Here is a 24,843-nt window from a genome sequence, read left to right as displayed (position 1 = left end):
TAACTTGCTTTAACTAGATTTAGGTATCGGAAAACACATCTATATTTTTGTTGATAATTGCTATGCCTCTATATTTTGATATTTAGCATTGCCTAGCAGACCTCTATAAATGTTTTATGAATCATGCACTTAGGGTAAAAAAATGCTTCACCCTGGAGGTCATACAGTACCAATAAGGTTAATTAAGATAGAATATTTTTGCAGACAAGTTTCTTGATCGGGTCTCTACCTAATTGAAAGATTATTTTTGATAACTCAAGCAAAACATTTGGGCGTACAATGTACTACATGTATATTGCCTGTTTTTTGCAGCGCTCTTGTTTAAAAATTTGCTTGATTTCTGCTATGACTGGTGTATGGATGGAGTGTAAACTTATAGCTACCTGAAAGTCAATGTCTTGGAGAAGGTCAAACACAACACTCATTGTGACAAGTCATTGTGGAAAAATTAATTGAACTTGACATTGACTCTAATTTGACCTTCAAGTCATATTAGTGAATTTTATTTGAATGGCCATAACTTTGATATTTATTTAGGATCTGATTTATACTTGGACAAAAGGACACTTATTAGAAATCTGTCATGTGTAATTAGTCAAATAAAAACATGAACTCATAAAAATCATTAATTTTTAATAACAGATTGTCTTCATACTTCCTTCAGAACAATAACAAAAAAAAACTTTTCTCATTTAAATGACTGACCACAGGATCGAATAATTATATTTTGCTGAAATTGTTATAACTCGTGTTATTAATAATTATTTGTAGACTTGATTCATTCTCGGACAAAAAACTCCTATGACAAAATTGACATGATGAATATTTCAAATATGACACCGACCCTTAAAGTGATCTTGACATTGACGGCCAAATATTTGATTTGCTAAATAACATTGATCAAGCAACATTTGACTCATTGTCATCCCCACCCATTTAAAGCATAAAGGGAAACATTTGTCTGTGGCATGTCCATTAAATTTGTTGAAACAGAAAGTATAGTGATAATGGAAACATTTGTTAATGAGAAGACGTTTAATGTTTTCTGCTCACCAGCTCTATTTGATATAGACAACATATTTTAGTTTTTCCAATTTATTAGAGCAAATTTATCAGAAGTTGGAATGTTTGCCGTGGCATTAGTGGACACATGGTAAAGTTGCAGCTGTGATTGGCATGTTTGTATTGCTACCTGAAACAAAACGAAAAAATGCATCGTTTTAATTTATGCTTATAGTTAATCCAAAGTTCACTGACTGAACATAAGTCAGCGTGAATTGTAAGAAATAATGTACTGTATGCGCTATATCTATAGTTCTGTATTCCTGTAACACTCATTTGACAACTCGTGGTATAGAAATGAATACTGGCATGTAATATTCAAACAAGGGCTATCCGTGATCACATGTGTCGCCTCATGATAGCAAACCATTAACAGGGCAAAACGCATCTTTTATTCAAGGGCTATAACTCAGCCGAAAAAAAAACATTCAACTGAAAAAAAAACCGTTTATAATATACGGAAGTACTTGAGGTACCTATCTATCCTGTAAAGTTTCATTTAAACTGCATTAGTAGTATAAGAGAAGTAATCCAAAAAGAAAATCATTAAAGGGCTATAATTCTGACAAAAATCATAACTAGACTGAGTACTGATCATTCCCTGTCAAGTTTGGATGAAAGTTGTCTCTTAGTAGTCTGGACACGCTTCTGTGAAGCTGACGGGGCAAAAAATCACTTTTTAATTCAAGGGCCGAATCTCAACCAAAAAGCCATTTAAGCGGAAAACCCGTGTAATATGCGCAAGTACTTGAGCTACCAATCAATCCTGTAAAGTTCCATTGAAATTGCATTGGTGGTATAAGAGAGTAATCCAGACACACTTTAAAAATAAAAATAAATCATTAAAGGGCCACAACTCGAACAAAAAATCATTGAACCTTAAAATACCGATAGTATGCGCAAATAAAAAAATTGTACTGATCATTCCCGGAAGTTTGGATGAAATTGCACCAATAATCCGGACCAGCTTCTGTGTAGCTGGCAACACAGAAAAACACATTTTATTCAAGGGCTATAACTCAGCCAAAAAGTCATTCAAGCGGAAAACCCGTGTTTTATGCGCATGTTCTTGAGCTACTGATCAATCCTTTAAATTTTCATTGAAATTACATTAGTGGTATAAGATGAATAGTCGGACAAACTTTAAAAAAATAAAAATCTTTAAAGGGCCATATAACTCGGAAATGCCGACGATATACACAACTGGACATGGTATTAAATATGGTATTGATCAGGATGAAATTCCACCAGTAGTTATTGAGGTGTAGCCCGACAAGTTTTGTGACGGACGGACAGACGACGGGGAAGTGATCCTATATTCTGGAAAAGAAGAAAAGACTGGTCAAATCTGTAATGTGTAAAGATATGTTCAATTTTAATCAGTGTACAATACTATCACTTTTTATATGCCCGAAATAATTTCGGGCATATTATGTTAAACCCCCTGGCGTCCGTCCGTCTGTCCGTCCGTCCGTTATCAATTTGGTTTCCGGAGCATAACTTAAGTTCCATTTGGCCCACAATATTCAAACTTCATAGGATGATTGTCCATATTGGGTAGAAGACCGCTATTGATTTTGGGATCACAAGGTCAAGGGTCAAGGTCACTATTACTTTAAAACTGAAAACAGTTTCCGGAGCATAACTTAAGTTTCATGTGGCCCACAATATTCAAACTTCATAGGATGATTGTCCATATTAGTTAGAAGACCCCTATTGATTTTGGGATCACAAGATCAAAGGTCAAGGTCGCTATTACCTTAAAACTGAAAACAGTTTCAGGAACATAACTTAAGTTCCATTTTGCCAACAGTGTTCAAACTTCATAGGATGATTGTCCATATTGGGTAGAAGACCTTTATTGATTTTTGGGTCACAAGGTCAAAGGTCAAGGTCACTAACAGTTTCCGGAGCATAGCTTAAGGTAAATTTGCCCACAATATTCAAACTTCATGGGATGATTGTCCATATTGGGTAGAAGAACCCTATTGATTTTTGGGTCACAAGGTCAAAGTCACTATTACTTTAAAACTGAAAACAGTGTCCGGAGCATAACTTAAGTTCCATGTGGCCCACAATATTCAAACTTCATATGATGATTGTATATATTGGTTTGGAGACCCCCATTGATTTTGGGGTCACAAGGTCAAGGTCACTATTACTTTAAAACTGAAAACAGTTTCCGGAGCATAACTTAAGGTCTATTTGGCCCAAAATATTCAAACTTTATAAGAGGATTGCTATTTCAAGGAGGTAATACTTTATTTAATTTATGCAATGTTTAAAAATGTTTCATCCTTACTTAAAGAAAAGGCACTTTCGGGCATATAATGCTCCGCCTAGCGGTGCTCTTGTTAAAATTTTATGAAACGCATTAAGGATGAATTATTGTAAGTCCGTCTGTTTGAATATGTTTAAACTAAACCTGAATGTGTTTATATTTTGCAATATCAAAATACAGGAACCTTAAAATGCTTTTCTTTTACAGTTGATGGAAAAGTCTTCATCTGACTAATTTGTTATTAAGGTACATTTTTGTCCATGAAACCTTATTTTAAATTTGCCATTGGGCGTACAGATATTATGTATAGAAAAGAAAGAAAACAATCAAGTATTTTTACAGAAATATTTTACAGATTTGCTACATTTACCTGGAATCCACCGGACTCGCACTTTATGAAAACTCCAGCTACAGAAGGACCTCCAAATGTCAAAGCCGCTATCGCCGTGTAGTGAGGAACATTCTGACAGTTCTTGATCACCTTGTATATTCAATATTTATCTGTATTTCTAAATGGTACGTCTGTATATTTTCAATCATATTTAAATTTGTATAATATAATAAATTTACTCCAAAAAGCAGAAATACTCTTTACGATGAATATTGTCAATAAATCTGAATGAAATTTACAAAGGAAAATAAGTCAATGAACATTATAATGTTTCAAAAATCTAGTAGTCAATGAAGTAGAAAGGAAGAACATAATCGTCAAAAGCTACATAACGGAAAATAATAACATAATAGATAAATGCCATATAATAGAAAGAAACAACATAATCGATAAACTCCAAATTACAGAAGGAAAAAACATAGATATAGATAAACGCCAGAAAAAAACAACATAATCGGCAAATGTAAAAGAGTGAAAAGAACCAACAAAATAGATAAACTCCATAGAACAAAAAGAAACAGTAAAATAAATAAACTCCATAGAACAAAAAGAAACAGTAAAATAGATAAACTCCATAGAAAAAAAAGAAACAGTAAAATAGATAAACTCCATAGAACAAAAAGAAACAGTAAAATAGAACAAAAAGAAACAGTAAAATAGATAAACTCCATGGAACAAAAAGAAACAGTAAAATAGATAAACTCCATGTTACAAAAAGAAATAGTAAAATAGATAAACTCCTGGCATAGAACAAAAAGAAACAGTAATATAGATAAACTCCATATAACAAAAATAAACAGTAAAATAGATAAATTCCATAGAACAAAAAGAAACAGTAAAAAAGAGAAACTCCATAGAACAAAAAGAAACAGTAATATAGATAAACTCCATAGAACAAAAAGAAACAGTAAAATAGATAGACTCCATGTAACAAAAAGAAATAGTAAAATAGATAAACTCCTGGCATAGAACAAAAAGAAACAGTAATATAGATAAACTCCATATAACAAAAATAAACAGTAAAATAGATAAATTCCATAGAACAAAAAGAAACAGTAAAATAGAGAAACTCCATAGAACAAAAAGAAACAGTAAAATAGATAAACTCCATAGAACAAAAAGAAACAGTAAAATAGATAAACTCCATAGAAAAAAAAGAAACAGTAAAATAGATAAAATCCATAGAACAAAAAGAAACAGTAAAATAGATAAAATCCAAAGAACAAAAAGAAACAGTAAAATAGATAAACTCCATATATTCAAAAGAAACAGTAAAATAGATAAACTCCATATAACAAAAAGAAACAGTAAAATAGATAAACTCATTAGAACAAAAAGAAACAGTAAAATAGATAAACTCCATGAAACAAAAAGAAACAGTAAAATAGATAAACTCCATATAACAAAAAGAAACAGTAAAATAGATAAACTCATTAGAACAAAAAGAAACAGTTAAATAGATAAACTCCATGCAACAAAAAGAAACAGTAAAATAGATAAACTCCATAGAACAAAAAGAAACAGTAAAATAGATAAACTCCATGAAACAAAAAGAAACAGTAAAATAGATAAACTCCATATAACAAAAAGAAACAGTAAAATAGATAAACTCATTAGAACAAAAAGAAACAGTTAAATAGATAAACTCCATAGAACAAAAAGAAACAGTAAAATAGATAAACTCCATAGAACAAAAAGAAACAGTAAAATAGATAAACTCCATAGAACAAAAAGAAACAGCAAAATAGGTTAACTCCATAGAACAAAAAGAAACAATAAAAAAGATAAACTCCATAGAACAAAAAGAAACAGTAAAATAGATAAACTCAGTAGAACAAAAAGAAACAGTAAATAGATAAACTTCACATAACAAAAAGAAACAGAAAATAGATAAACTTCATAGAACAAAAAGAAACAGTAAAATAGGTAAACTCCATAGAACAAAAAGAAGCAATAAAATAGATAAACTACATATAACAAAAAGAAACAGTAAAATAGATAAACTCCATAGAACAAAAAGAAACAGTTACATGGATAAACTCCACAGAACAGCAAGAAACAACATATAAATAGACACCATTTATCGTACAGAAAGATAAAAACACAACAGCTAAACGCCATATAACAAAGAGAAACAAAATAATTAAAAGTTTCCATGTAATGGAAAGAAACAAACACCATACAAGAAAGAAACAACTTAATAGATAAACACCGTATAACAGAAATTAAAATAAATATAGATAAATTTGCCTTAGCATGGATGATTTCTTTAAATAAAATACCTTATCCCCGTCAATCCAGCTCGAAGTATTAGGAGCTCCGCAGTACTTTTGTACGAGTGCCTCGCTTGGCTGGTGAACACCGTCAGGACAGGTAGAGGTACCAGTATAGGACACCGAATTCCCCTTTGCTACACTACTTATGACACCAAACTTATCACAATCTCTTGATACAATGGCTAAAATGGAATATGTACTGTAAAACATTTTTTTGTTTGGATCATTTTTTGTACTTAAATAATTGAGTAATTTTTTAAAACTTAATATTGTTATTGTTAAAAGTTTGTTACTGGATATTCTTTCGGTTACATTTTCGGACCGTTACTAATTGAATGGAAGGAAACACGAATTACCTGTGGCCGTTGTGCTTGACGTTGTTGTTAACGTTGTTGATGACGTCGTTGTTGACGACGTCGTTGTTGATGATGTCGTTGTTGATGCTGATAAATTTCCCACGCTAGTTGTTTGTATTTGGTTACCTCCAAACTTTTCAATTATATCTGTCATATTGTATGCCTCTGTGAATATTTCAATATTAAAAAGTAGGCTTCCTTGATTTATTCATTCATCTATTGAAAGTCGTACCGATAATTATTCAAAACTACCAACATTGGGCCAATATAGAAAAAGTACATCGATTTGATGTCGGTCCTATGTAGTATTTTAGCTTAGCTACTGGTGCAAGCATATAGAATATTAGTGTCATTAACTAAAGAAAGCTACATCAATGTGTTATTCATTAACTAATATGTTTCGCGTTTCTTTTGTAAGGATTTAGAACGCTTACTGCATTTGTTACATGTTTTCTTACATGCGTCCACAACGGTAGGGTAGTTGTTACAATATCTCTTTAGTCCTTCGCATATTTTCGTATCGTTGGTATCGTAGCATGGAGTGCCTGAAATTGTAATTAAATGATAATATCTTTATTTAGAGAAGGTAACAAATTAAGAATTTACAACAGCAATCACATAATTATCTTATTTCCAATGTGACTTTCTGAAACAGAAAAAAAGAACATTGGAACATGCGTATAGGGACAATAATATTCGAGTGATTTTTAAATGACGAGTAATTTTCAGAATAAGAGTACTCAATTTGTTCGTTCAATTAAATTATCATTCATTCATTCACATCAAAATGCATAAATTTACACTTATGTTTTGTATTGTTCTTTAAAACATTTATGATTGCCAACATTGCGAATACTTAAAAGTATACTGTTCCAAATGTTCATGCTATGATAAGAAAATGTTTCTTTAATATAATTTGTTTTGGGTCTTTTCTATAATACAATATCTTTTCGTGAGCTAAATCTTAAATTGTATATTTTTGACTGATAAAGTCATCAATTCTGTCATAAATCTTGGTGCCAAGTTATTTAGAGATTATTTACACAAAAACCCGTATATGTATACTTCTGGACGATATTCCAGATCTTGTAATATTTGTTTGTCAATAGGCATTCTTAAATCGATTCTGATTGTCAGGCATTTGTTGTTTTCCTTTCAATCATTATCACATCACACATTCGAAAACAAGACAACAGTTGAATGCAACGATAGCAGTACTACCAGGGTCACTTGAGTCATAAGACATACGACATTTTATTAACGATATCAACAGCCTTAAATCTCTAAATGAAGTTCTTAATATATTTCTTTACATTTAAAGGACGTAGAAGCAGATAACTTTGAGACAAGTGCCATCTTCAAACATCTTCGTTGCTATGCGTTTCTGCAATTAATTAGCTTTTTAAAATTAATTTTTGTAACTCCATATATATAGACTTCGTAAAACGTTCAAGACAGGTGATAAAAAGTACGAAATACGTTTTAAAAGAGAACTTTGTTTTCGTGATTTATTGCAGAATATAGTTTTAATCTAATCGTATTAGAATATAAATACTTCAGCGTGCACATTCTTTATTTATATCTAATGAAGGTTTTGACCTTAATTTCTTTTCTTGCCCAATAATCATATAAATAGTCTTGTTCGGATTAATGGCCAAGTTGTCTAGTTTGCACCATTTATTTATATTACCAATGTCACATTGTAGGGTCCACAATTATCCTATGTAGTTTGTTAACTTTGTTTAGTTAAATTAACTATAAATACCTGTTTCTAGCTTATTCAATAAGAAAATATACAGAGGATCCGAGTTATAATTGTTGTCAATGATATTATAATCAGACGTACTTTTATTCAATTTACAGGAAAGTAATCCCATTTACACTGTTCTAAATTGCATTTAATAATTATGCTGCATGTATGTAATTGATCATTCCACACGTTTCTGTCCCTTTTTTCCCTACCGGTTACGGTATCTACAATCAACAGTATTATGGTTTTTCGTACCACATACTTTATACATTTAAGGTTCTCTCCGGGATTTCCAGTTTCCATTTATCCATTGTTTCTCTCCCTGTGTGTTCTGTGTATCTTAATGATGTATGTTTCATCTTTACAATACGAACATAAGCGTGATCTAAAACGAATAAGCGTCATATAAAACGAATAAGCGTGATACAAAAACGAATAAGCGTGACCTAAAAACGAATAAGCGTGATATAAAACGAATAAGCGTAATCTAAAAACATATAAGCGTGATCTACTGCATCGTTCGAACGTAACCGTTAAATAACCCCGGTAACTGCGGATTAATCTACTGTCATAAAAATATCATCGTTTCAGTTTATTTTATTATAATAATATTATTACTTTATTTTCGACAATTGTGCACAACATTTACAGTACCGATAACATGGGTAATGATACGCACATTTTAACATATTTAGTTACACATTTTGGGTTGTTATTGTACAGTATTGATAAACAGCAAGCGAAGGACATAAAATGCATAAAAACCAATTGTTATAATTAATTTACAACCAATATCAATATGATGTGCATTCGGCCATCGGATTCCTTTAATAAACAAGTACAAATGTTGCTGCAATGCAGCAATTGAGAAGCTCCGCGCAAAAAATGCGCTCATTACAGATTCCTTACCAAATTATTCCTACGCACAGGTCAGGTTATAATCAGATTAAGTACTATTGTACTTAATCCGAATGTTTTGTAAATCATTTTTTACATAATTATACTTATCGTATGCACTGTACATAAGAAAGGGGCCAAATATTTTTTTTTAAAGTATGCTTTCACTGATGCCAACCTATTAAGGAAAGTAATTGCACCGAATACAAATAAGACTTACAAGACTTGTAAATGTAATGTGACATGGCAGTAGTGCAACATTATTCTGTTTGTGTCACTACTGTAGTCAGTAATATAAGATGATAAAAATTTCAAAGCATTTCGCCTATAATCCTACTCACTTTCTACAAATAACAACTACTAATCATGGTAAGAAATATGTAAATCAGCCAAATGGACTTTACTTTTCAAAACGTCTTTTGCATGTTTCGCGGCAAATATTGATAATGATATAACAAGAAAAGCATTGATGCAAAGCCAAGCAAGAAATGCAGCAAATGACGATGAACTAGTAGACATATGATGACTAGATATTCTTATAAAGTGTTCATCGGTTAATTGGATTTTACCAGAATTGTATATCATAGATAAATAGGAGGACAAAAGACATTGTTCATCATGAACTTTGGTAGGTTTGCTAGAGATTAGAATATTAAATGGATTTTCTTTGGAACATACAAAACAGTATTCAAAATGAGCAAAAGTATGTTTTATTATTATAATTGTAACAAATATACAAGAAGTGACAAAAGGGACGAATATAACATGCATTTTTATGTCAAATTAAAAAATATGGTTTCTTTTAATACCTGGGATTTAAGGTACAGTAGATATATTTCAAGTCCCAGATAAATACTGAAAGTAGAACACACACTTGAAGTAAAAAAATGGGATGAATTTCAAAAAGACCAAATTCAGGAAGTTTTGTTTGTTATGCACGATATATGGTGATACATTATTTATCAATATAATGGAAGACTGTTGCCTGAATTTTAGTCAGGCATGAGTAAATTCACTAACACCATGTTCGTGTCATTCAAATATATAAAAGCTGCTTTTAATGGATTTATTGGGAGATCAAATTTCTATTATTTTTTAATTGCTTCAAAACCCTCTGTGTTTACATTCCTAAAAAAACCATAACACCTCATGTTCACACTGCAGACGAAAGTTTCTGTTGTTAAAATGTCACAGTATTCGGCAAATCAACATTCCACTCAAACCGCCATAAAACCGATTGCCTTCAAACAAAATAGAATCAACTTCTTACAGAAAATTTTCGAGAAATCAGGGTGGATTAAAATATTCACGGAAGTGCAATTAGGGCCGTAAAAAAGGAAAGGAGCTATATTACCGGAAAGAACCTACAGAAAAGACAAGTTCAAAACGATAATACATGTACTATGATATAAAAATTCGTAAAAAATGGCCTACTTAAAGTTTTTCGATAAATTCATAAAGAGTGCAATTTATTGTTAAATATTTTTGCATTTCATTTCCTGCAAAATTCTCCAAATTGTTATATATTACCATAGCGCGACACGAATGACCATTTCGTTTTGACTAAAACTACTTCTATAAATAGATTTTTGGACTTTCAAAATGTTAAGGTCATCTAGCTAGTTCTTGATTCCGAATTTATTTTTAGCTGTAAATCGAAGGGATTAATTGATAAAAAAAGTCGGACCCATGGACAAAAAAAGTAAACACAAATAGCTCCTCGCCTGTGGGCGCGGAGCAATAAACTTCAAATCATTTCGCAACATTTTATGTTTGGAGAACCAATTTCTTTGTTTAAGTTGTTTTGATTTTGAAGTGAGGCCATTTCTGATCATATTACTGAGGTAGACAACATATAGTTATGGACGTAGTTTATAACAGCAAGGCCTCAAAACAGTTCTTTCTGTTGTGATATATACATATTGTAATAACATGCGTTGTTCTTATTCTAACTAGATGCATGTATCAAAAATTCATTATTTTTACGACAAATAATGCGAAAGTCGATATTTTCTAAGAAATACACCTATATGACATTTACGCAAATTATTTGCCAAAGAACTTTCATATTCGGTGGATTTCAGACATATCAATAATGATCGTGTGTTTTAGCGTCGTTGATATTGTCTCTTCTGTTTGTCTATTGAAAAAAAACGTATTTATCCTTCAACAGATAATGTGAGCTTAACGTTATAATGTATAGATAAATGAAATGGATATTCAAAGTATAACAATCACCAATAGTTGTTCCACGTATACGCAGATGACAGCCTAACAACAGTTTCTACTTGTCGATTATTTCATATCAATTATTGAAAGTGTTAAATTCGTTAGGAGAGAGTGAGATTTTTCTTGATAAAGATTTCCTCTCTTTTAATTTCCCCAATTACAGATAGCATTATATTAAAAACTGTAAATCACGGACATTTTCTTGTGTCGGAATGGTGATCGAGATGACGTAATGAGGTATGATTGTTATAACTTTTTTAAGAGGAATATGCAATTTGAAAGTATCTATAATGGTTTCAACTAGTTCACGTATTCTGTTCAGAAATAACTTTTCATCATTAGCTAGATTATTACCTTCTCTGTATAGATTCATCTTTCTCAGTCGTATTGTTTATTAGTAATTTAAAGAACAATATTAGTGAAGATGTCAACTTTCCTTAATTTGATGGAAGCATTTTGATTTAGGCAGGCGAGGTGGGTGGTAGGAAGAGCTCATATAAGATCCAAAAACCTAATTTCATTAAGTTGAATTTCTTACTTAGATCAAGCGTATTTTGTACTGTTCTCAGCCCGATTTGAGTGAAAAGCGTTGGAACGTTTTTCATCTTAGGGCCAGTGTGCACAAATGGAATAATTTTCTGGAAAAACGGAGTGAGTGAACGATCTGAAATTTCGCAAACACGTTTTTTTATCGGTCTTTACCTACACCAAAAGGAACATTAATGTCAACAAATTATTTCCAGTCACAGCCCGTTGTATATCAATTATAAATGTCACTTGTTTTCGGATTATAATGAGTCTAGACGAATTGCGCATGATTTAAAGTCATGGCAAGCAAAATTGTTTTCATAATAATGTCTTTTTATACTTTTATCAGAAGCCTATCTACATGACGTATATTTATATATATATAAACTGATAGAGAATTTGCTGTCAACAGTTGTCACAATATTTGCTTATAAATACAGTTTTTTTGCATGTTTACATCCAAGCTTTACGGCTTGCCAACCGTAAATACACTGCAAAAGAATCATTTTTACGGTATTTGACCGGGTGTAAACGATTTTATAGCAGCAAACGCTTTCAAAACTTTGTGACATGTTTTATTGATCATGGAAAATGACTACAAAACAAATTTACAAAGAAAACATACAATTATATTCTGTTAACAAAGTAATGGATTACACAAACTAACATCACTTACCCCTGGTAATGTAATATAAATGGCTGTAGTGTTAACTAGGAATATCTAACCTTTATTTTAAAGAGTTGGTAAAAAAATGAGGTAAAAGTCCGTAAATAACGCTGAGTAGTCTCTAACAATTATATTTTAGTATGGCTATGTGCAATGTTTATGCTTAAGTTTTATGTATTGTTCAATGAAAGATTAAAGAAAAACATATTGTATCCTTTTTGGTTACCGGTTACATCTACCTGATTAAATTATAAATATACTATTTAAGCTTAATTAAAATGAGGTCCATGATTAGATATCTAATAATTTTATGAATATGGTCTATAAGCAATCATCGGAATACTAGTACATTAATTTAGATACATTGGTAAATACTTCAAAATACATTGTCTTATAATATAGCACTATTACAAATTCAAATATAATTATATTTCAGAGCTGAAAAGACAGGAAGTAAACTAGTATTTATTTGAATTGCCTGAAGCCTTCTGGTTGATTGACGGATGACATAGAAAAATATACTATAGTAGACTGTAAGTGTAACAGTGATATATATCGTAATAAAATGATTTAATCTAGTTAACGTTTGTATATCATCAAAATTAAGATATTGGATGCACACAAATTCCACTTATATCAATCAGTTCTAGTGAAAATTGTGAAAAGTGAAGACATTGCTGACATATTTATATGGATACAATCAGTATTGTTTATATCAGTGCGGAAGTGATTATTGGCGTGACCTCGTGCGGCGGAAATGGATTAGTTCTATTAGCTATTTTAAAACATCGCAGACTGCAGACAGTTACAAACTGTTTCATTGGTAGCTTGGCGTTGGCAGATTTTTTAGTTGGGGTCGTCGTCGCTCCATTGGCAGCTTTAAGCTATTTAGGACTACCTCATGATTTTTCTGGCTGTGTTTTTACAAATTCGATTGTTGTTGCATTCACACAAGTGTCTATTTTTAACTTGTTAGCCGTGGCATTTGAGAGATATTTTGCGATCAAACATCCGTTTGCATACACGAAGCATCTAGATATTAAGCTGTCTTTGCTAGTAAATGCTGGAGTATGGTTTCTAGGTATGATTATCGGATTGATACCATTGTTCGGATGGAATCTTGAGGACAAACGTAACGAAAACTGGACTTGTAATTTTGAAACTGTTATAGACATGGAATATACAGTGTATTTCCATTTCTTTGGATGTATTGTGATACCTTTGATTATTATAATTGCTATATATTGTTATATTTTCATAATTGTGCGGCAGCACATGTCTAGGATTACAGCTTTGACTATCCCATCGCCGCAATACAGCAGGTCAAGTAGTTTAACAAAATTTAAAAAAGAAACTCAAGCCGCAAAATCACTTGCTATTGTTATTTTATTATTTGCAATCTCTTGGATTCCAATACATGTTCTCAATACTATAACGTTGATGTGCACAAATTGTTCTAGCCCAGTAGAACTTTTACTAGCAACGATAGTGCTGAGTCATGCTAATTCCGCCATAAACCCGTTCCTATATGCATACAGTAATGGTAATTTTAAAAGTGCATTTAAGAAAATGTTTTGTTATCAGACAACTAATGAAACACATACAACAGCCAATGCTGGAAATTCACAAATGCAAAGTACAAGAAGCGTGGCAAACATTTCAGGTAACCTGGATATTGACAGTCGGCAGCAGAACGTTGTAAACTTGTTAAGCTATAAGAAACTTTTTAGATAAGTGTAAATAAAAGTTAGTTCATTAAAAACTTAGTTGATTTCAATTTTATTCAACATTTGTGTTTAATTTCCCTTTGTATTCAAAGGGTGGTGTCATCCTGGCGATAAGATATTTCCTCCATTAAAATATCATTTCAATGAACCATTGCACCAATCGGAACATCTCGGCTATTATCAATAATGATCTCGGACGATGTAAACAAAAACAGGGGGTGTTATCTTTGATAATGTATAATGAATGTATATAATTATTTGACATTCAAAGGAAATAAAGCCCATTTCTGTTGCACTAAGATTAAAAATATGTCTGTCAACCATAATCAATTGAAAACTGCCCAATGACGTACAATTATAACAAAATCCGAATTAATGTCAACAGGTAGACAGTACTTTCAGTTTCTACAACCATAATAATAAGTTTTATAAATAATGTATTGTTTACTTTTATATTAATAAATACACTAAATTTAGGTGGACTTTTACTTGATATATTGGTATAGAGTTTTTTCATCAACTTCTAGCATTAAATTACTATTTGTTTACATGTTTAGTTTCTTAGCGTATAGGCTAGACTTCGAGGTCTCTAGAAGGGACAGGCTCTACACTTTATCCCATTAAAATATAAAATTTAAAGTAGTTATGAAAGAAAAGGTTACCTAGTCCTACTTTTTATATTGGTTTTCTGCTCCACGCATATCACAAAATGTCACGTGGTATAGCACCTATCTATTTTGGGACTTTCTAGCTCCCTAACTCCGAAACTTAAAGATCATTATTTAAATGCAATGTAAATTGCATGTATTGTTAATTATGCATTGTTTAGTCAACGTTTTCATAATTTGCAATTTTGATCTGATAAGACCTTTTCATCATATAAAACATGATGATATATGCAGCACAAAATATGACACTATATTCGAAAGTTTCCGTTTACATGAGGTTCACAAGAAATAACTATTAATTATTTTGTATTTTAAATGAACATAATTTTTCACACAAGAACCTCACAAAATGTTTTGTTTAACTTATTTTCATGTTTTCAATGTTTGCAGACAATATGTTGGCGTTTTTATCTTAAAAAGGTTGTGGACTGTTGAAAACGTTACTCTAATTTCGAAATCATAACAACTTAAGCATCTAATATCTTTAAAAGAAAAGCGTCTTTTGAAGTCATAGTTTTGAAAAAATAATGATGTTAATAAATCATAACTTAACACCAAAAAGCACTTATTGTGCCAAACTTCTCATTTCAAATAAAGATTCTGGCAAAGTGAAGCCATTACATGGCCAGTAGTTTGTTAGCATGATTCTTTAGATGTAGGTTTTAGAAGCATAACGTTGATTTTACCCAAATATCATAATAATTGGAAAATACAAAAATCATACACATAATGACCGTTATACAGACCCTGAATGTACGTGTTTATATTAGTACAGCTGTCGTTGAATGTATGGAAATGAATTTCAAATTTATAAATACATTCGTTTTCGTTACCCGTTATTTGAAGTACAAATATCATGTTCATTTAATCCGTTAATCAGCGGGTATTTGTTTATATGGAGTCGTATGTTATTGATGTGAATAAAAATGCTTTAATATATGATACTTACAAAAGTTACAGCTTCCTGGACAGGTCTCGGCTGCTATCTGTAGAAATTGGTGGGATGTACATAAATTATTTTCTTTCAAAAACGTGCAGTCTGTCTTTGTATCCTCACAAATACCTTTATATAAACAAAGAATATTCATATACATGTATACAAATAATAAGCTATCCAAAGTCACGTCAAGATTTCAAAGTAAAATTTACTGTAATATATTTGTGTTGCATTGGAAAGCAAGACCTATCCGCGTAATGTGCTCAGTGCTTGATAGTTAAAAAAATAGAATAGGGGGCAAATTTCTTCGAACGTGCGTAACAGAGAAAATTACCTGCTCTTAATAGCCAATAAAAAGGCAATACTTTTATTTTTTATTGAGAAAAAGGCTAAAATTGCAAGTCACAAAAATTTTAAGTTATCTGTCCTTAAAAGATGCATTCCAATTTAAAAATTCAGCAAAATTCCCAAGTTTTAAGTGATAATAGTTTTTGTATTTTCTGATCGCAGATCAGGAAATTCAATGCTGAAATTCAATCCCTGACACAGAAGCTTCACGACAAACCTAACAACAAGTAGTTCTCAAAACAGCTTAAAACTAGCGATGTAAATTCAAGAAATATTTTTATTTTGTTACAAGTATCAAACAAATTACAACGCATTCAAAGTTTAAAAGAAGCGTTGGCAATAAATTCACGCGGATGAATATGATTTTAATCAATGAAAATGCTATTTTTAGCGATGTCGATTACCGAATACCTCAGAGCGTATTACACAAATAAATCTGACTGTCGAGTAGTGGAATATATACATGTCGGACTGTTTTGGTAAGAAAATTTTCGATAAATTATTTACATCAATGTTAAACAACAGGTATATCGTGAACAAAATACCTCGAAATTAATAAGGATTAAAAACCCTGCATGGATATTCTAAAATTAGAATTATTTGATTTTATCAGACGGTTATCGTTAAAATTCTCCGTGGTGCAGGGGTAACGCGCTTGTGAAGGGTATGAGAGGTCTGGGGTTCAAATGCCAGTGGAGGCAACTTTTTTTTAAAAAGGAAGTAGCCACGAAATGCAAAGATGAAATGATAAAGTGTGGCCGTCATAAAAAAATGAACATAAATTATTTTTGATGTAACCCTAGTCATGCAAAATTCCGTATGTATCAAACTTATACAGGAAAATACATACAGATATACAGTACGATTTAAATAATACCACAGAGCTTGCTGCCCTTTGATTTTTTGAGAAATCGGACTTAGAACCAAACGAAAAATAAGTAAAAAGGTGATATAACTTTGCAAAAATGAATTTTAGGATTATCTGCCCTTCTGATGTGATGGCATAATTTGATTCTGAACATGTAAATTAAGTTTGAAGTGAATAACTTTGATAGTTAATAAAAGGATTTACCAGAACTAAAAATTTCTTTTTCTAACACTCATTTTTACTGTTGATACAGTTTGATCAATATATAATTATGCTTTTAAAAAAACATCAAAGTTTTTGTGAACATCTTATTAAACATATTTTACGGTGGCACAGAGATGAAATGTGTGTGTGTGTGTGTGTGTGTGGTGTGCGTGTGTGCGTGCGCGTGTGTGTATGTGTTTATTTATCTCGTGCGCAAGAGATACTTTGTCGTGGCCACGAGTTTCTAAGTCGTGCCGCGAGATGCTATGTTGTGGCCAAGAGTTACTAAGGATGAATGCCTTCAGTAGTTTCAAAGATAAGTGTTGCATATATATATATATAGTGTTATCTGATTGGTTATCTCGTGCTTAGTGCTTAGTGCCTCGTGGCAACGACACAGAATCTCGTGTTCACGACTTAGTGTTTATCTAACTAGCAGTAACATCAAATAATTACCGTCAGTCAGTGCTTGCTTAGCAACCTTCTATATGTTATATACGTATATAAACTTATGATAAGAAGAACGTTTTGATAACTTTGAAGGAATATTTCAGTTAATAGCCAAATGAACCATTATGTGTATTAGTATTGTGCATATAAAACTGAAAGGCTACCAAAAACTTTTTGAAAGTGGTTCAAATATAGTAAGAATAATACAAAACGAAAAAAAATAGACGAATGATAAAAAAGAATAAATTTGTTAGAAATATTGTTGCCAAGAAGAATATTTGACATTTTGCTAGTGCGAAATGCACTACATTTAGTATAGACAATAATTAAAATTGAATTGTCCTTACACAGACGTTTATAAGTCTTTATAATGGTGTCTTTCATCATATAACTGATTCATCAAAGCTGTATGTAACTTAACTGATTTACTGTCATTTTATAGTTATCATTGTTATCATGTGTCTAAACGGCCCTCAGATGGAACCCATTTATACTTTACTTACATAATTATATGACGTTTACAACCGTAAATAGGCACATATATATGTGACTGTTATACTGCCAATCACTTCGTCAATCACCAAATAGACAGAATAATTTACAGCAAAATATTTAAAGGTGTTCGGACGCCTGTCCTCTGCATTTTACTGTTTAAGTGACATTATGCTCATATTTTAATAGAAAAGTTGAGCTGAACTGATTATATATTTCAGAAGATTGACTGTTAAAATGGTGATTGACTAACAGTTCATATTGAAAATTTGTTTATAATAAAATTTAAATATGCCTAAAATATAAAAAGACTGCCCCACTCTTTTTATGAACTGAACGTTACAGATAAATTCTAATGGATATTTACGAAAAATTCGTTTTGATCCATGAGTTGTTTATTGTTAATGTGAAATAAATTTATATATTAAAATGTACATTGTGTACATGTAACTTTATTGTATACATGTAAGTTTATTGTGTACATGTAAGTTTGTTTTGTACATGTAAGTTTATTGTGTACATGTAAGTTTATTGTGTACATGTAAGTTTGTTTTGTACATCTAAGTTTATTGTGTACATGTAAGTTTGTTTTGTACATCTAAGTTTATTGTGTACATGAAAGTTTGTTTTGTACATCTAAGTTTATTGTGTACATGTAATTTTATTGTGAACATGTAAGTTTGTTTTGTACATCTAAGTTTATTGTGTACATGTAAGTTTGTTTTGTACATCTAAGTTTATTGTGTACATGTAAGTTTGTTTTGTACATCTAAGTTTATTGTGTACATTCAAGTTTATTGTGTACATGTAAGTTTATTGTGTACATGTAAGTTTATTGTGTACATGTAAGTTTGTTTTGTACATCTAAGTTTATTGTGTACATGTAAGTTTGTTTTGTACATCTAAGTTTATTGTGTACATGTAAGTTTATTGTGTACATGTAAGTTTGTTTTGTACGTGTTAGTTTATTGTGTACATGTAAGTTTGTTTTGTACATCTAAGTTTATTGTGTACATGTAAGTTTGTTTTGTACATCTAAGTTTATTGTGTACATGTAAGTTTGTTTTGCACATCTTAGTTTAGTGTGTGCATGTAAGTTTGTTTGTACATCTAAGTTTATTGTGTACATGTAAGTTTGTTTTGTACATCTAAGTTTATTGTGTACATGTAAGTTTGTTTTGTACATCTTAGTTTAGTGTGTGCATGTAAGTTTGTTTTGTACATGTAAGTTTATTGTGTACATGTAAGTTTGTTTTGTACATCTAAGTTTATTGTGTACATTCAAGTTTATTGTGTACATGTAAGTTTATTGTGTACATGTAAGTTTATTGTGTACATGTAAGTTTATTGTGTACATGTAAGTTTATTGTGTACATGTAAGTTTATTGTGTACATGTAAGTTTATTGTGTACATGTAAGTTTATTGTGTGCATGTAAGTTTATTGTGTACATGTAAGTTTATTGTGTACATGTAAGTTTGTTTGTACATCTAAGTTTATTGTGTACATGTAAGTTTGTTTTGTACATCTAAGTTTATTGTGTACATGTAAGTTTGTTTTGTACATCTTAGTTTAGTGTGTGCATGTAAGTTTATTGTGTACATCTAAGTTTATTGTGTACATGTAAGTTTGTTTTGTACATCTAAGTTTATTGTGTACATGTAAGTTTATTGTATACATGTAAGTTTATTGTGTACATGTAAGTTTATTGTGTACATGTAAGTTTATTGTGTACATGTAAGTTTATTGTGTACATGTAAGTTTATTGTGTACATGTAAGTTTATTGTGTACATGTAAGTTTATTGGAGTTTATTGTGTACGTTTAAATTTATTGCGTACATGTAGGTTTATTGCGTACATCTGTCTTTTATAATTCTAAACACGAATTATCATATACGCTATATATTGAACAAACTCCGGTATACTGTGTACTGTATATGACTAAGACATCAATAAATTAAACCAATAAATTGCACTGATAAAACAGGTATCCATGTATATTATTTTGAAGCCAACAAATTGTTTAAGTTCCTGGTATACGATTTTGAGAATGTAAAGTTTAACAAATGACAAACTTTTCTAATTATGTCAAATGATATAATGATCACTATTTCTCTTACCATTCATAATGTTCACATTTAATCATTTTGATATTGTTTTATTTATTGTGTCCTACCTTATTCTAGATTTGTGAAAGAAAAATGTGATAGTGTTAATATATTGATGTTATTCTTTAAATATAACAAAAACATTAACGATTAAAGGAAATCTGTGTAGCTAAGGGAGACAAATCTTACGTGCACTGCTGTGATCATTGTAAGTTTATTGTGTAGAATGGCTAAAGTAAGTTTAGTGTGTATTTAGTAAGTTTATTGTGTACTTGTAAGTTTAGTGTGTACATGTAAGTTTATTGTGTACATGTAAGTTTAGTTTTGTTTGTTTGTTTGTTTCATTTCACGCCTTTTCCCAACAGTATTTCAGTCATATAGGCGGGTAGTTTCCTAACCATCGTTCCTGGAGAGTTACACCAGTACTAGACTACCTTCCTCCGCGCTAAACTACCAAAGCATCTCCCGGGGATAGAACCCACGCCAGAGAGGTAACTGGATTAGAAGTCATCGACTCTAACCCCTCGACCACGGAGGCGGTTGTGTAAGTTTAGTGTGTACATGTAAGTTTATTGTGTACATGTAAGTTTATTATGTGCATGTAAATTTATTGTGTACTTGTAAGTTTAGTGTGTACATGTAAGTTTATTGTGTACTAGTAAGTTTATTGTGTACTTGTAAGTTTATTGTGTACATGTAAGTTTATTGTGTACATGTAAAATTATTGTGAACTTGTAAGTTTATTGTGTACATGTAAAATTATTGTGAACTTGTAAGTTTATTGTGTACATGTAAGTTTATTATGTACGTGTTAGTTTATTGTGTGCATCTAAGTTTATTGTGAACATGTAAGTTTATTATGTACGTGTTAGTTTATTGTGAACATGTAAAGTTTATTGTGTACATGAAAGTTTATTATGTACGTGTAAGTTTGTTGTGTGCATGTAAGTTTATTGTGAACATGTAAAGTTTATTGTGTACATGAAAGTTTATTATGTACGTGTAAGTTTGTTGTGTGCATGTAAGTTTATTGTGAACATGTAAAGTTTATTGTGTACATGAAAGTTTATTATGTACGTGTAAGTTTATTGTGTACATGTAAGTTTATTATGTACGTGTTAGTTTATTGTGTACATGTACGTTTATTGTGAACATGTAAGTTTATTGTGAACATGTAAAGTTTATTGTGTACATGAAAGTTTATTATGTACGTGTAAGTTTATTGTGTACATGTAAGTTTATTATGTACGTGTTAGTTTATTGTGTGCATCTAAGTTTATTGTGTACATGTAAGTTTATTGTGAACATGTAAAGTTTATTGTGTACATGAAAGTTTATTATGTACGTGTAAGTTTGTTGTGTGCATGTAAGTTTATTGTGAACATGTAAAGTTTATTGTGTACATGAAAGTTTATTATGTACGTGTAAGTTTATTGTGTACATGTAAGTTTATTATGTACGTGTAAGTTTGTTGTGTGCATGTAAGTTTATTATGTACGTGTAAGTTTATTGTGTACATGTAAGTTTATTGTGTACATGTAAGTTTATTATGTACGTGTTAGTTTATTGTGTGCATCTAAGTTTATTGTGTACATGTAAGTTTATTGTGAACATGTAAAGTTTATTGTGTACATGAAAGTTTATTATGTACGTGTAAGTTTGTTGTGTGCATGTAAGTTTATTGTGAACATGTAAAGTTTATTGTGTACATGAAAGTTTATTATGTACGTGTAAGTTTATTGTGTACATGTAAGTTTATTATGTACGTGTAAGTTTGTTGTGTGCATGTAAGTTTATTGTGAACATGTAAAGTTTATTGTGTACATGAAAGTTTATTGAAGTTTATTAAAATATTGTGTACATGCAAGTACATGTATCTTGTGAACTTGTAGATCTTTTAAAGCATCTTACGAGATTGTGAGTATTTTGTCAACATTCATCTTTTGTCTATGTAATCATATTTTATTCTTAAAAAAAATATGAAATTCACTTACGACATCCTCCACATTTCTTTGGACAATTTTTCTTCGCCTCTTGCCAGCTACAATCAATTATAGCACAACCCTCCGAGGTATCAGCGCAATATTGTGGTCTTATATCAGCTTTAAAAGATTTTAAAGATCGTATTCATTAAATATCTCTTTGATCTAAAACAATTATTTATAATTGTACAAGAAATATAAGTAATATAAGTAATATTTTAATTATACGAGTAGTTAATGAGCCCCAATTCAGTAGACCTAAAATTTCATATTTTCCGCTTTTCCATTTCGAATTATCCATATCTTTTTCAATCCCGCCGTTGTCATATGGCGACATATCAACTTTAAGCGCTGATGAAAACTCCATGCTTTTTCAAAGCATTATTTCAGGTACCAGTGGACATTTGAGTAGAACCACGTGTTTTCCGTCAGGTACATATCTTGATAGTCACACGAAAAACTCTAGTCCCTAAAATATGGAACGCCATGACTGACTTAACATGATTACAATTTTTATAGCTGTGAAAATATCGTAAAATGGTGCACAGCATCAACATATGATGTTCAATTTCCATCATACGATGCTATTTTGCTATTATGTTATGACAATGCGCCATCTTATTATGTTTGCTCTTGTATGATGTCCATTTGCTATTTCATGATGCTAGTTCGTAATTACGTGATGCAAATTTATCATTATATGATGTTTATTTTCCATTGTATGATTTAAGTTTATTTGTATACGTAGCTAACGTAGGATACCATGAGCTTACATTTCAATATGCTATAACTAAAAAGTAAATTAAGTACAAATCTTTAACTACATTTATCATTTTTCCATACATGTTCGCGAGTTAACCTTTTTTTACTGTAAACATGTTACTATAAAATGCCAATAGCTTACTTTTTGGTGCTCATATTCATTAAATTATGTGTTTTTGTCTTTAAACTATTATCAATTAACACTATAGCATATGTGTTTGTTATGTTTGTTGAGTTTATTTATAATTAAACGATGGCTATTTGATGATTCATTACTTCGCCAATATAAGATGCCCATTTGGTACTCTTGTTGTGAGTTTGCTATCATACTAACAAGAGCAAACATAATAAGATGGCGCATTATCATAACATAATAGCAAAATAGCATCGTATGGTGGAAATTAAACATCATATGTTGATGTTGGTGCATTATTTTACGACATTATCACAGCTATAAAAAATTGTACTTATGTCAAGTCAGTCATGGAGTTCCATACTAAAAGGTATGTTTTAGCCATAGCGGTAAAGGATAACAGATTTGAAGTTAGTGACCTTAACAACTTTGCTACGGATTTTAAAATTTACATCAAAAGTGCATCCCGTATGGAAAATACGAGAAGGGGAAATCTTTTTTATTAAATAATAAAATAGTACCTATAGTATCTGAATCTACAAAACACAAAGTTTTTTCTAGTAGAAATATCCATATTATTCCAAAAAGAAGCATTTTTAATGTTAAAACTTAAAATAAAATTGTATCCCCATATGACATGCAAAGAATGGGTCGATGAAAAAGTATTGCTGTAGGAGGGTTGAATATTCACTTTTACATCATACATTCTATGAATATACTTACAACTTGGAATGGAAATTCAAATAATTTTGTTTCATTATTTTGTCAGTTAATGGAAAGTGATGCCATATTTAATGGTAGAAATATTAAACGAAGTCGAAAGGTTTCTAAAACTATCGTCAATAACAGATTGCTAATTATTTACAAACCATTTCTAAAAAGGCGATACATAGTTGTGGTCGTCCTGATAAATGTGCAAACTGCGATTGACAACATAAAATATCACAAATGAAAAATATACCTTACATCCTTGTTCAAACAACGTGATCTGTATCAACATGAGAACCTTGTGATAATTCACCTTGTGTATAACCTCGGAAACAATTAATACGGATTGAAAGTAGTTCTACCACGTGGTTTATAGATGTAAACAGAAACAGAGATAATGTAAAACGAATGTTTATATTTGACATCTAATGTTTGTTCCGGTATTCTTCTGCTTGAAAATATGTCTGACAACAATTTGTAATTTAAATATGCCCACTGATGTTCAATTTTAAACAAATCCGACTAAATGTCAACAGGTTGGTTTTTTGTACTTTCGGTTTCTACAGCCATATAAGTAAATATATAAATAATGTATTGTTTGCTTTTGTACCTATGAATTCACTTATTTTAGGTGGACTTTAACTACATATATTGGAAATAAACTTGTCAACAACTCCCAGCATTAAATAACTATTTGTTTACATGTTTAGTTTCTAAGCGTAGGTTAGACCGGAATACCGCATCCGTTCTGTGTATTCATACTATTGTGTTCCAGGTCCTTATCCGAAGACTGACGGAAAGGGCCGAGTAGTTGCGATTAGATTATTCAAACGAAACACCGTACTTTTCAACAAATTATCATGGAGGCTGTTCGAAAGTCATAAATTTCAATGGTGTGTTATAGGTATTACAGTTTACATATATTTAATGATGGTAATAACACCTTGTCTAATCAATTTTGAAACATCCCACTAAATCACGATCCCGTCGATATCTTAGACTGCTTATCTGTTAGTAAC

At 30.9% G+C, this 24,843-nt stretch overlaps 2 protein-coding genes across 2 annotated transcripts; one reads left to right on the top strand and one right to left on the bottom strand.

The window, feature by feature from the left end:
* Nucleotides 1–1,016: 1,016 nt before the first annotated feature.
* Nucleotides 1,017–23,777, bottom strand: LOC132741149 (uncharacterized). The gene is made up of 8 exons (XM_060729246.1): nt 23,638–23,777; nt 22,234–22,341; nt 15,782–15,895; nt 6,801–6,911; nt 6,367–6,531; nt 6,017–6,192; nt 3,714–3,824; nt 1,017–1,192 (listed from the first exon to the last, which is right to left on the bottom strand). The coding sequence occupies exons 1-8, from the start codon at nt 23,708–23,710 to the stop codon at nt 1,082–1,084; spliced, it is 969 nt and encodes a 322-aa protein (XP_060585229.1). The 5' UTR covers nt 23,711–23,777; the 3' UTR covers nt 1,017–1,081.
* On the top strand, nt 12,881–14,529 carry LOC132741148 (adenosine receptor A1-like). Its single transcript, XM_060729245.1, has one exon. It carries the CDS (start codon nt 13,128–13,130, stop codon nt 14,169–14,171), a length of 1,044 nt encoding a protein of 347 aa, XP_060585228.1. The 5' UTR covers nt 12,881–13,127; the 3' UTR covers nt 14,172–14,529.
* Nucleotides 23,778–24,843: the final 1,066 nt, after the last annotated feature.

This window comes from Ruditapes philippinarum, unplaced genomic scaffold (genome assembly GCF_026571515.1).
Source record: "Ruditapes philippinarum isolate M1 unplaced genomic scaffold, ASM2657151v2 ctg6920_1_1_1_1, whole genome shotgun sequence".
Taxonomy (NCBI): Eukaryota; Metazoa; Mollusca; class Bivalvia; order Venerida; family Veneridae; genus Ruditapes; species Ruditapes philippinarum.
The sequence above is the reverse complement of the archived record's forward strand: the minus strand, read 5'-3'. Positions and strand labels throughout refer to the sequence as shown.